Below are 13638 nucleotides of genomic sequence, written 5' to 3'. Positions count from 1 at the left end.
AGGCCCGAATACTGGAGTGGGTAGCCTTTCCCTTCTCCAGGGGATCTTCCCAACCCAGCGATCAAACCCAGGTCTCCCACATTGCAGGCATATTCTTTACCAACTGAGCCACCAGGGAAGCCCAAGAATACTGGAATGGGTAGCCTTTCCCTTCTCCAGGGGATGTTCCTGACCCGGGAATCAAACCGGGGTCTTCTGCATTGCAGGTAGACTCTTTAGCAACTGAGCTGTCATGGAAGCCCATAGCTCACTACCAGGAGGAAGCAAAGAAATGTGAGTAATAACTCACAGCCTGACTTTGGCCTTCCCCTGCATCTTTAGGGAAAACAGTTCACTTCCCCCAGGATGGGAATGACAGCGACTGTCATGGGGCTCCTCAAGCTCCACAATAACGCTCCAGCCTTACCTCCCCAGCACCTCTGGCCACTCTGTCCCCAAACACCCAGCTCCCTGCCTTGGAGTCCGTGCAGCCTGGAGAGGAGCTGCAGGACCACCCTGCCCAGGATTCGTACAGTGACCCACCCTCCTGGGAGGCACAACACTCTCAGCCACCCTTGAGCTGCCAACTCCCCGTCGGCCAAGTTCATCTGAAAAAGAAGTCATGTCCCGCTGGGTCATGGGATTCTCCAAAGCTGGTGAAGGGGTTTCTAATCAATCTAACCTGGCCCCCACCCCAAGGCACACCACCTGCTGGTGACCTGACCCCTGGAAGAAAGATAAGACCTCCATGTCCTCCATGCCCACTTCTTGATCTGGTGCAAAGGGGTGGAAGAATTCCTTCTAGACAGCCCCCTGGGGTGGCCGTCGACGTCCCTGAAGGTGGTTGTGGCCAGCGTGTCACAGGTTGGTAGAAAGCAGACAGCTGCATCTAGAAAGCTCTTGGTGGGAGCTGGGTCTCCACTCTTGCGTGGATTTTCCTGGGCACAGGGTTTGCCTACACTGTCCTGACCTTCCACTTATCCCAGCCCCCCGCCGTTCAATACACAGTCTCAACAAAGGTGGGGCTTAAAATCTTGGTTAAAAGGAAACTAAACTAGACTCGTGAAAGGTTGTAATTCTTACTTGCTGTCGGGGAGCGTTTTCCTAAACTCCTACGACCACAGCTGGCACAGACTGTTAGTCGATTTGCAGGGGCTCAGGGGAAGAGATTATCAAGGTGCTCGAGAAAAGAGCGTGAGCAAACACCTCACATGCGTGGTCACATCCCCGTCTCCCTGCGGCTGGCACAGCTGGCCACCAGGGAAGACAGCCCGAGGCGCCGATGAAGGGTCAAGTTCACTCACAGGGCCCGCGAGTGCCTCTCCAGGCAGAGAGGACTCCTGTGTCTTAGTGAAAAGGGAGTGGCTTGGACAAGTTTCCTGGACAAGTTTCCTGGACACAGCATCTGAGAACCAGCAACCGTGGGCCACAACGCAAACCTTTATATAAGACCCCAGAGTGTCCGTCTCGAGAGAGATGCTTGTAAGTTCTCAAGGGGAAAACAGTCTCTCCAGTTGGAAATAATCAGAACATGAGCAGAAAGGAAGGGCGCTGACTCCGGTAAGTCTATAGTCAGACATCATACTCCCTGCTCGGTCTGTCTTCATAGTAACATCCGGGAAGCTCTAGATACTAGTCGGTCATTTCAGGTGGAAACCAGATTCATGCAAGAGAAGCCCCCCTCCCCGCTCCATGTAAGCCTGGGGTGTATACCAGGACTGTGGGATCTGCACTCATGGTGGCTGTTTTGGTAAAAAAATAAATAAATATCCCAAGGTCTGCTTCCTTAGAAGGAGGAAGAACCAGGTGTGGGTGAAGCTGACAGAGCCCCCCGTGGGCCTTGAGTAAGCATCTACACTCGGAGAGACTCAGGGACACTTGTGAAGGGTTGGCCGACACCCAGACACAACTGTCTTTGGAATGGGACAGGAGACGCAGAGAGGGCATCGGACGCGGCAGCAAACTCAGGGGCTTTTCACTTAAGGGCAGAAAGCAGGACCACCCAGTTAATAATTTATCTTTTATTCAAATCGTTGAATACCTTATATTACAGTAAATTTGATTGGAAAAAAAATGAGGAAAGAAATCAATTTTTAAAAATACACTCATGTTGAAATCATATAAGCTAGCCAAACGAGAGTACAAACCCAGGAACCCTGCGGGTTGGTTGGCTTTCCAGAATATGAATACCACTGAGTCTATATACAGCTCTATAAATGCCAGAAAAGTCATTCGTTAAACACTTCAGAGAAAGGCGCCAACAGCCGGGGAAGGACGCGGTCCCCCCTCCCGTCCTGCGGACCGGGCGGCCGGTCTCGGCCGTGCCCGGGCGGGAATCCAAGTGCAAGGCTGGGGGCGAGAGCCTGGCCCACTGGCTTTCATGCAACTTCCGTGAGTCACGCACTGTGCAAATTAAGGCTTCTTATAGGTCGAATGGTCGATAGACACTTTTTTTTTTTTCTTAAAAAAATAAGCACAGTAAAGGTGGTATCACGAGAACCTGAAGAGGTGAGACCTACACCCCAAGTCTGGAAAAAAGTCTGACATCTCGACTCCCATTCTCTCAGACACACATGTGCGCACATAGGCACAGGCGTGCGCATGCACGCGCACACGCGCATACGCACACACACACACACACACATCAATCTTTGGGTGGGTTGTTTGACTTCACCAGCTGGCGAGAGAAATACTGATAAGTGTGCTCTGTGCACCTGGAATCGAAGACATCATGCAAAAAAAAAAAAAGGCTGCAGCTGTTACTGACTCGGGAGGCAGAGAGCGGGCGGCTCCCTCCACAGCCCAGGCAACTGCGGACCCACGCGTGTGCGCACGCACACACCCGTGTGCCCTGACGCCACAGAAGCAAAAGAGAAGAGACAGAGTGGTGGAGTCTAACTGAGAGGATACATGGTGGACCAGTTCAAAGCGTCCGAGCATGCCCACAGCCTCCCCCCGCCTAAAAGATGGACAGGAAAGGTTACCCCCCTGCCGGCAGGAAAAAACTGTTGGTGGTTTTTTTTTTTTTTTTCTTTTTTCGCAAACCTGAGTAATTGTCAAAAGTCAATAAATAGGAGAGAATTAAATGCTAAAATATAATGATCAAATACCCTACAGGGCCTAAAGCAGCAAGGGTCTTCCTTAAAGGCAGCCCTCAGTCCCAAGACGCGTCTGGCCCCGGCGCCTTTAGGAAGCGCACGGCGGCCACGCTCAAGGTGAGGGCTGGGGACAGACCCGGGGCTGGCGCGGCCATCAGCGGCCGCGCCTCCTCCCCGTGCCCACGGAGAGGGGCGCCCCCCTCCTCCCCCACCACCAACACTCTTCCCTTTTTTGGACAGTTTTCGTTAAAGGCCAAGGACAGAAGCATCACGGAGTCCCATCGGATCTGGTCGGAGCCGGCGCGGGCGAGCCTAGACGTGCAGGAGGTCCTCGTCGCTGTCGTCGTGGAAGGTGCTGATGGGCGTGGCCGCCGCCGGGCCGCCCCCGGCGCGCCGGCTCCCCGCGCACCAGCCCCACCCGGTCGTCCGCCCGCAGCGGCGGCGGCGCCTTCCGAGGCAGTGGCCGCAGCGGGGGGCCACCTTCGGCACCAGGAGCCCGGCCTGGCGGGCGCACCTTCACCTCGGGCAGCGTCAGGACCTCGTCCTCGCTATCCTGCTCGTCGCCGTGCAGGGCGCTCAGCGTGTCGGCAGCTCTCACCGACTTGGCGGCCACGTGCCCGTTCTCCTGGCCCTCCTTCCCGGGCCGCGGCGCCGGCGGCTGGATCTCCTCCATCAGCCACTCTGTCTCGTTCTCGTCCGCCTCCTCCTCCTTGTTCACCTGCCAGGACACCGCAGGGACCATGGGCCCACCTGATACCTCATCTGACCACCCCTGAAACCCCAGCAGGGAGAGGAAGGGGAAGGCTGGCAAGCGCCAGCTCCTGCTGAGATCCGACCAAGGCAGACAGGGTCAGGGACTCAGGGACGGGCCCTCTGATCCTGAAGCCCTAAGTGGTAGAGAGAGGTGCCGAAGGGGAAAGGAGCCCGGTGGACAACACCACGTGGATGCGTGCAGTTGAGGGAGACCTTCTAGAAAGCAGCTGGCAGGACAATCAAGAGCCAGGAGAGCATTTATGCCACCTGGGCTCAACTGCTAGAAACTCAACCAAAGGAAATCATCCAAATGCCAGGGCACAACAAGTTTCATTGTCATGCTTTCTGTAGAAAAGCCAAAAAAGTAGAAACGATCTGAATATTAAATGCTGTAAGAAATTAGCCGCCATCACAATTAGAAAACCTTGAAGAAGAAAGGACAAAGAATGTGTTCAGGTTGAGAGCTACGAGAGGCAGTTTCCCCTTCGGCGGTTTCGAACGGCCTGCGATGATGGTTTCCTTGCAGCCACTGGCCGACATCTCGACATGTGGACTGTGTGTGTGTGTCTAGCGGGGTTGGGGACGGGGCGGGAAGCCGCCGGAGGCCTCAGCAGGCCTTACCTTCGAGTACTTGTAGGACACGTTCGCGCTCCGGCGGCAGCAGTTGGTAAGCCTGCTCATTACCATCTCCCTGCAAAGGGGGTTCCAGTTACTCCAGCCTGGAGCCACCCCGCCCTGGATCCCCAACACTGTGCCCCCCGACAGGAGGCTGTGCCCACCCAAGCACACGCTCCCTCAACCCACAACAGCAGGGCTTGGAGCCAAGTCAGAGGAAGGAAGGCTATGGAATCAGGAGAAGCAGATTCAAACCCTGTATGCAAAGACACGCCCCGTCTTTGTGGTGCTAACAGAGACCAGAGTGAGTTACCCCACATCTCTGCGCGTGCTCTTCCGCATGCGGATGGAACAAGCCCACACCTCCCTGCCACCCCAGGGCTGTGCTGAGATTACCGGGCTGAGTGGCAAACCCAGGGCCAGCTTACACCCAGACCTCCTGCCCCACTCCAGCATCTGGCTGATGGCCTCTGGGGTGGTGGTGGTCAGCACTTCCTGACCCTGTCATTTGCCTCTGGATTGGTGGGCAGGTGAGGGGGGAGATAGGAAGCCCCAGAGCCGGCCCATCCCTGCCCTTGGGACACGGCTGACCACATGCAGAGCCCTGGGCCTCGTTCACAGGTGACGTGAAACCTGCTGGACAGTCACACTGGCCTGCCCGTGAGTGACAAGACCTTTCATCCGCCAAAGGGGAGACTACGGATGGGGGTGAGGTCACAGCTGGCACCTCGTAAATGCTCTCCTCTTAAGGGAAGGGGTCAGTTGATCAGAAGATGGTCAGCTCACGTGGGGACACGTGCAGCGAGCCATGTCCTGGGAACAGGGCGGGCTCGGGCTGAGGCCCATGGGGCATCTGGCCACGTGACCTGACAGCTCAGACGCACAGACAGTCATCGCAGGAAGCTCTACACAACACAGCGTCCAGGGTCTTAAGAGCTCTAGCTGCTGCTGCTCAAGAAGAGGAAGCCAGGGCTTGACTCTGGGCCTCTGGCCTGGCCCCCCGCCCGGACCCTCCCCTCTCCTTACCGGCGCTCCTTCTTGTACAGCAGCAGGGTGAGCAGGCAGGCGGTGAGTGCCACCAGCAGCAGGCTGAGCACTGCCCCGACCGCCTGGCTGCGCTCTGAGAGCCCTTTGTGCTCCTGGGCGTCATCCCCTGCGATCTCCTCGTCGAAGCCCGCCCTACAGGGAGACCACAGCGCTCAGCCCCCTGCCCGGCGAGGCCCAGGCCCTGACTGTGCACACCCACACCCAGGAAGACACGAGCCACTAGCCGGGAGAACCCCCGTGGGCAAACCCCTCTGACGCCGAGACTGAGGTGGAGGGGCAGGAAAGGCCGAAAGACACTGCCTCCGCCACACGAGCTTCCATCACTAAGGGGATGAGGAGAGCTGCTTTGGAGAACATGCCTCGCCCCCCTGCAGCCTTGCTGACCCTGCTGCGGGGCCCTGAAGGCACAGAGGCACTTCTGGAGCAGAGACTCAGGGGGACACACCAGCTGCCCTGGTCTTCCAGGACCACGACTCTCTGCTCTGGGAAGACACAGGGTCACAACCCAGGTAACAACTTCTCCCTCGCAACAACTCATCTCTGGAGCCAGCCTTGGCACTCTGGGGCTGGGGGACACTGTGGGCCAGCACCCCGCTTACCCCAGCGGGCACACGGCAGAGGTGTGCCAGGAGAAGAGGTACTGGCAGTCGGCAGTCTCGTGGCTGAACTCGGGGATCCCGTCCTTCACCAGGGGGTCACAGTGGAAGAAGATGGTGGAGGACACAGACTTTGTCTTGTCTTTTCCACACTTGGAGGACGAGGTGAACACCACATCCAGGTCGCCATCTGTCAAAAAGGCAGACGCACACACAGGCACAGTAGCGTGAACATGCGTGCTTCAACAGCGGGCTGAGTTTACCTCTCCATCATCTGCAAAAGGTCTGCAGAGACTTAGAATCAGACGAAAGGGTCCTTCGTCTCATGTCCCAGAGGAGCTCTTCACAAGACTGCTCACACACAATATGGAGCCCCTGCCCTAAGTCAGGAAGCGGGAGAGATTTGAACCTTGCCCTAAGACAGGTCTGGCCTTTGTCCTCAGCAAACAACATGATGTGGAGTGGGGGCTGCCCACATGTCTCAGTCCGCCTAGACACCAGGGTTGACCATGTAGGCAACCAATCAACCAACAAATCAGCCCACTAACCAACCAATCAACCAACCAGTCAACTAGTCAACCAGCCAACCAACCCACTAACCGAACAACCAACCAACTAACCAACCAGCCAGTCAACCAACCAACCAACCAGTCAGCAAACCAACTAAAAAACTGACTAGTCAGTCAAGCATACACAATGAAGTATCAACAAACCCTGGACATGGAGGCGCAGTGGGCCTCCCTGGTCAGCTCCTGAACTTCCGTGCGTGTTGTCACACGTTCACACTGTCACACATTTGTCCGTTGACACCTCCTGACTCCACAGGGAGAAGACGCCACAAGCGTCTGGCTCCCTCCTGGACTTCACCCTGCGGTGCTTCTCCCACTGGCTGGTTTTAATTTACACCCTTTCACTATAATAACCTGTAAGCATGACTAAGACAGCTTTTCGTGGTGTCTTTCTAACGAGCTATCACACCCAAGGAGCGCCCCCTGAATGTGCAGCTGGTGTGAGACGCAAGGGGTCCCTGTGCGGACCCTGCCTCGTGAGGACAGCTTGGCGGCCGGTGCGCAGTTGCCCCCGCTAGAGGGCCAGGGTGTGCAGTGTGTGCGGTGGAGCGAGTGGAGGCCAGCCCCGAGGCCGGCCATGTGGGCTGGGCTCAGGGGGCCCCCGGGGTCCTCACTCGTACGTACCCGGCTGAGCCGTGACCCGAGAGGGCTGCCCCACAGCCTGGACTGTGGACACAAAGCCATGAGGTTGGTAAGGAGCCAAGGTGGCAACACCGAAGCTCAGCCAGAGACGGGCCTGGAGGCCTCCCGCCCTCACCCTCTGGAATGAACGCAGACGTGTGGCGGGGTGGTACGTAGATGAAGGTCTTAAAACCAAACCTATTTCCTACTGGTGGTGAGTGAATGGAGTGAAAAGGTAAGAAAGGGATTTATCTAACCAAGAATAAATAAATGCGCACACACACACACACACGCTCCCTAAGCCTGGGGACTGCAGGAGGCCAACTAGACTAGACATAGGCCTTACAGACATAAGGTTCTCAGCCTGGTAACTGGGCCCCTGACCAGGGCTGCGGCGTGGAGCCGGACCACTGCTGCAGACCCACCAGCGGCAGTGCCCCTGGGTGAGAGAAGGGAGCCCCGAGCTGGGTGTGGCAGTGCGGAAGTGGGTGGGGGTGGGCAGGCCGAGGTGTGCCAGCAGGAAGGCCCGAGGAGAAGTGGCAGGGTGCCTGCAGGTGCTCTTGATGGAGAGGCGTGGACGCGAGCCAGGCTGACCTGGCAGGACTCTGCCCAGCCCCAGTGGGCACTGCCAAGCACAGAGACTGGCTTATTTACCACCTGCGCATGGAAACTTCTCTGAGACTCCACCTACTCAGGGAGCAGCTACCCACCCCACCTCCTCTCGGGGAGGTCAAAAGTCAGCTGGTTTTGTAAACACATTTAACTGTTTTTAAAAAAGCAAGTTCATTTACCTAGTTCAAAAATCAAACCATGAAATGGTTTACAGAGAAAGACTAGTTGATGAAAACAAAAACACAGGAGCTGCCTCCTGGAAATATTCTTTCCAGGTCAAGAAGGAATTAGCAAAGACATGGGTGAGGGGGGTGAGGAGGTATAAACGTCAGTGGCACAAGAAAGAAGCGTACATATGAAGTGCAAAGTGTGGGAACACAGTCAGTAACTACGTCACGTCTTTGCATGGTGACAGATGACAACCAGACCTAGCGTGGTGATGATTTTTGAAATGTACGGAAATGTTGAAAACGCTATGTCGTGCAACTGGAACTAACAGAGCACGGCAGGTCAATTATGTTTCAGAAACAAACCAACAAACTCACAGAAAAAGAGATAAGATTTGCGGTTACCAGGGGTGTAATACTCAGATGCCACACACCACATGCTAAATATAACGAACCCTGCTGTATGTCAAAAGAATAAATCCTAAGAGTTCTCACTACAAGAGAAAAATAATTTTTTTTCTACTTTTTTAATTTTGTACCTACAGGACATGATGGACAGTCACTAAGTTTATTGTGATAATCATTTCATGATGTATACAACGCAGATCATAATTCTGTACACCTTAAACTTATACAGTGTTAGTCGTTCAGTCGTGTCCAATGCTTGTGAGACCCCATGGACTACAGCCCCCCGGGCTCCTCTGTCCATGGAATTCTCCAGGCAAGAATACTGGAGTAAGTTGCCATTTCCTTCTCCAGGGGATCTTCCCAACCCAGGGAGCGAACCCAGGTCTCCTGCATTACAGGCAGATTCTTAACCATCTGAGCTATGGCTCTATGTCAATTTTATCTCAACAAAAAGGAAGGAAAAAAAGAAACACAGGAAAAAGCTGCATCCGTGTAGCGGAAGGCCTTCCTCCACACCCACTGCGAACACTTGGGCCAGGTCGCTCTCTTTTCATCCTTTTGACAAATATAAAATCTCTTACCTTCCCCTAGTAACATCTGAAGTTTAAAAATAAAGAAGCATTGTGATGAAAACCAAACCAACCAAAAGTAATTCTGGCTGTGGTCCTTCATGCCCACCTCACCACCTCTAGTTTAGACCAGGCTTTGCACATCTGTGTAGGACGTAAGTCTTCCCGACAGTGAACCGCTGCGACTCTGACATGTGCTGCTCAGTCCACAAGACACAGGATTGGATCTGGGGCTTTCAGGTTAAAACCAATCTGATGTTTTAACCAAAGGGAGTGTGTGCTCATAAAAAGGTTAATGTGCCTCCGAGGAAGCTAAACGTGGCACGCGGGTGGAGAGAATTACCTTGAACGTAGTATCTGGTTTGGTTGGAGGTTCCGACTTTGCGACTGAAGTGCTGGTCGTTGGCCTTCCTCTGGCAGATGCTGGCCCCAGAGCAGGCGGGGCTGCTGGAGCCCGTGATGGACGACAGCTGGATCTCGTAGATGTACCTGTCCCCGTTGGTCCTCATGTCCCCAGAGGCGCTGAATCGTCTGAGGAGAAAGAAAAGGGCTCGGGGACAGCCCTGGATCCCGGGACCCACCTAGTGACGCTGCTAAGAAACTTAAAGAAAGAAACTAGTAAAGCCAGAAGGTTCCTCATCAAAAATCGGTCCAGAAGGTTCCAGCTCCGACCCCTGGGCTTATCACAAATGGTAAGAGGAGGAGCGACATTATTTTCACACTCGAGAGACCTCGCCATCTTTGGGGTTCGACTCGAACAGCTAAGCGATGCCTGCCCTCTGTCTGAGCCAGACGTGACAATGGTAACTGGAAACGGTAACTAAAACGCGCCAACACGGACCTCTTCGTCTCACAGCCTTCAGCCGGGCAGAGACGGGAGGATTACGGGGCGGCGCTCCCACAGAACGGCCCCACTTACTTGAAGTAAATATCCCCGAGGCTGAAGCTCCGGCCGTTGGCCGGGTTGGTGATGGTCCCATTCACCATCTGCACCTCCTGAGGCTTCACGGCGCAGGCCGCTCGTGAGTCCCAGCTGAAGTGGTAGGTGCAGCTGTCGACGTCGAACCTGCAGGGGCACACGGACCGCGGTCACGGCCCCCCTTCCGCCCACCTGCCAGGGCCCCGGGAGCCCCCCACCGCCCACCTGCCCTTCCGCCCCGGGAGCCCCCCACCGCCCAACTGCCCTTCTGCCCCGGGAGCCCCCCACCACCCGCCTGCCAGGGCCCCAGGAGCCCCCCACCGCCCAGCCCTTCCCGCCCCGAGCCAGGGACCAGCCGCTCCAGGCTAGGGGGTTGACTTCATCTCCCTTCCCCAACACCATCCAGCTCAACCACCATGTGAAAAAAAAAAGCAGGCAAGCACTTCAACATGTAATTTTTTTACATTTAGACACTGGGCAACATCTAACAGCTGGGAAGATCTGCTCCCGTATTTTTGAAAGCCTGCTTTACAAGCATTGATTTTGACCCTTTGACAGTTCCTGGGTCTCCCCTTTCCCAAGCCCTGCTTCTATAAGGAAATTGGGCCTGTTCAACAAGCACAGCTCACATGCTCCTCTGCTGGCCAAACGCCCTCCCAGCACCAGAGGCGGAAATTTCCAGCAAAATAAAAGGGCATTCCAGGTGGTGCCGCCCCACCTGCTGGGAGTCCCAGACCAGCCTCCTGAACAGCTGGCCGTGGGCGGCACCCATTAGTGAAGCCTTAGTTACACTGAGACCTTGAAGACGGAGGCCGGTGAAATCCCACTTTATGCAACTGCTTTATCAGTCTCATGCACGGGTCCCAGCCTCCATCCAGGACTCCTCCCTTGCAGACTTGCCCTGGCCCCACCAGGCTAGGGGTCTCAGGGGCCGGTCCCCCCCATCGCTACTGTGACAACCCCAGTATCCTCTCTGAGGCACGCACACTAAGCCGCCAAGCAGAAACCGCGGGGAGGAGTTCTGACGGGGGCCCAGCCCGCCCAGGGCCCAGCTACCCCCTGGGGTGGGGTACCCCGCACCCTCACCTCGTGAACGAAGGCCGCCCCACTGTCTTGGCACAGGTCAGCTCGATGACAGCAGACGCTGTCTTATTGTCCCCACAGTAGTGGCCTTTAGAGTAAGTTACGATGACTCTGTCATCTGAAACACAGACCATTGAACTGACGTTATCTCTAGGGCATCCTAGGAGCCTCAAGGTCAGAAGTGGCTCTGGAGACTCATCTCCCTGGCGGTCAGCACCGCCAGCCTGGTGACTCGCACCCAGCCCACGTCACTACCTGCATGGCCAGAGGAGACCGGGGTCACAACTCAGCCCCTACCTGTGAGCACTCTCCTGTGTGATAGGGAGACCCCAGGGCGTGCAGCTCAGGGCTGAGCAAGGAGCCCCCCGCATGGCATGTGTGCAGGGCTGGACCGCAGGTAACGGCGGCAGCCTGAGGTCCCCAGCTCCCTGCAACCTCTGTGCCAGCCCGGCGCTTCCCCCATGTGCCCCACGAGCCACCTGGGATGAAGAGGGCAGGGGGCGAGACCTCCACCTAGCAGAGAGACGGCCCACACAGAACCGCTCTGGTCTGCTCGGTCTCCTGGCTCCACATGGGGCTCTTCCTGCTTCTGAAGAGGGTGTGGTTGAGGAACCAGCAGAGCCCTAGTATGCAGGGGCCAAGGGAAGCAGGGACTCGCTTTCAGCAGCCTGGCTCCCAGGGGCCAGAGATTCTGAGAGCTGCCCTGGGGACGCCCGAGCCCAGCCCTCCTCAGCGGACGGATGGCGGCTCCAGGGGCCGGGACACAGCAGGCTCAGGCCTGGCTCTCGGCAGTCCTCGGGCGTGGCGCTCACACCCAATCCACATCCTTAGAGGCAGTGGGCCCAGAATGGGCAGTACCAGCTGCCAGGGGTCCTCCAGGCACGGCCGAGGCACAGGGGCCAACCAAGGGGAGCTGAGGGGTGAGACCCAGGCTCCCAGCCCCAGTCACGGTCAAAGCTACTCTGGGTGAATTTGTTATAAATAACTGGGCTTCTCTGGAAAACTCTGGAAGTTTCACAGCTTCGAAGAGAAATGCTTAAACTCCTAGAACATGGAAACAACAGGTGGAGGTCTTGCTGAAGTGCTGCCCCGCCCCACAGACGAGATGGGCAGCACTCTTGACCTTCCAGGCCTCAGGCACTCAACCTCAGAAGTGGACTAAGACGTTGACCTGGAGAATTGCTGAAGGTTACACGTGTGCACACACATGTATGACACACACACGTATGAAGCACAGATCTTGAGGACTGCTGGTTCCTGTGATAAGAGTCCGACTCTTCACCCCATTAGGTGATGTCCCCTAAGTGAACATGGGGTCACGGTGACGGGCCTTAGACGGTTGTCCTGTTGGGGCCAGAGAGGCAAGATCCCACCTGGCGTGTCAGAGAACAGGAGGTCTCACTATGCTTTTCAGGAGGCTTCAACCTCCTAGTCTTTGCACTCGGCTGTGGGAAGACCCAGGTCAGACGTCCACACGATGACGAGGCACAGGAAGAGAACGACCCTCAGCCCCCGGCGCCCTTCACGGCAGCAACAACCGAGGTCTCCAAGGTCACGGGCTGGGAGGTCTGGACACTTCTGCTGGGGCTCGGGCGGGGGGTGACTTCACCCCCACTTCCAACCTGCAGAGTCGGGGCTTACTCTCCAGGGTGACAGCTGTCCTCCAGAATTTCCTTTCTCCATTTCAACGGCTCAAGTGGACTAAGTCTCCCTGTGCTTTCATCAGGACAGCTTGGGGAACCCCAGCCCCTCCCCGCAGCTGAACAGGCACAATGACGGCTTTCTTCCTTGTCCCTTCCACCAACCCTGACTGTCCCTAAGTAAAGAAAGCCCAACCTTCTCCCTTCACATGAAGAGTCTTTCACTCAACAACCAACTGCAAGAGAAATTTTCCATCAGAACTATTAACAAAGAGCTTCATTTTCCGATGTCAAATTATTAAGACATTTACGAGGATGTATCTGGATGGTCCTGACCAGGTTTTCGTGTTTGTCGTCTGGCTTCTCCCGAATAAACCCGTGCACGTGTACGGGGAGACTCCGGCACTCGGCCCACAGTTGGAGCAGCGACTCACAGGAGCCCTGGACATCCCAAGACCACCCAGCCCTCTAGACACAGATCGGGACCTGCCGTCTCAGAGAACACGAGGCGGTTCTAACGCTTCAGGAGGCGCCAGGCTGCCTGAGAAACGGTTACTGAGAATAACACTCCTGCAGGTTCCGACGGAAGCCAGCGCTGACCCTCCAGTCCCAGGACGACACCCTCACCTCCCAACTCAGACGCGACACGTGTGACCGCAGGGCCTTACCTACAACATCCAGCTTCTGTGTGTGAACGAGCCCGAGGACCTGCACCTCGCCAGAGGTGCTCTTTTTGCACACGCTGGCTCTCTCCGAGCAGTCCTGGGGTCCCTTGTATATTTTCTGACACAGGTTGATGTAGTACCTGCAGAACAACACGGAGGAGGTGAGCAAGGTCGGCGTCTGTCCCGACACGCTTGGGGGCAGCTCTTCCCACCCTTTCAGAAGAGGCTACCGTCCGAGCATCTCTCAGCACCTCTGGACACAGCCCTGACCCAGGTCTCTGAGTAAACGAAGGCCAG

The 13638-nt window shown here is 56.2% G+C and overlaps 1 protein-coding gene across 1 annotated transcript in view; it reads right to left on the bottom strand.

The window, feature by feature from the left end:
- Window positions 1–1985: 1985 nt before the first annotated feature.
- IGF2R (insulin like growth factor 2 receptor) overlaps window positions 1986–13638 on the bottom strand; it is a 102244-nt gene continuing 90591 nt past the window's right edge. The window contains 9 exon segments of the mRNA XM_070376983.1: window positions 1986–3456; window positions 3458–3795; window positions 4452–4521; window positions 5472–5624; window positions 6092–6278; window positions 9378–9565; window positions 9954–10100; window positions 11040–11154; window positions 13345–13481. Coding sequence (XP_070233084.1) covers window positions 3390–3456; window positions 3458–3795; window positions 4452–4521; window positions 5472–5624; window positions 6092–6278; window positions 9378–9565; window positions 9954–10100; window positions 11040–11154; window positions 13345–13481 — 1402 coding nt within the window. The 3' untranslated portion in view covers window positions 1986–3389.

This window comes from Bos mutus, chromosome 9 (assembly GCF_027580195.1).
Source record: "Bos mutus isolate GX-2022 chromosome 9, NWIPB_WYAK_1.1, whole genome shotgun sequence".
Taxonomy (NCBI): Eukaryota; Metazoa; Chordata; class Mammalia; order Artiodactyla; family Bovidae; genus Bos; species Bos mutus.
The sequence above is the reverse complement of the archived record's forward strand: the minus strand, read 5'-3'. Positions and strand labels throughout refer to the sequence as shown.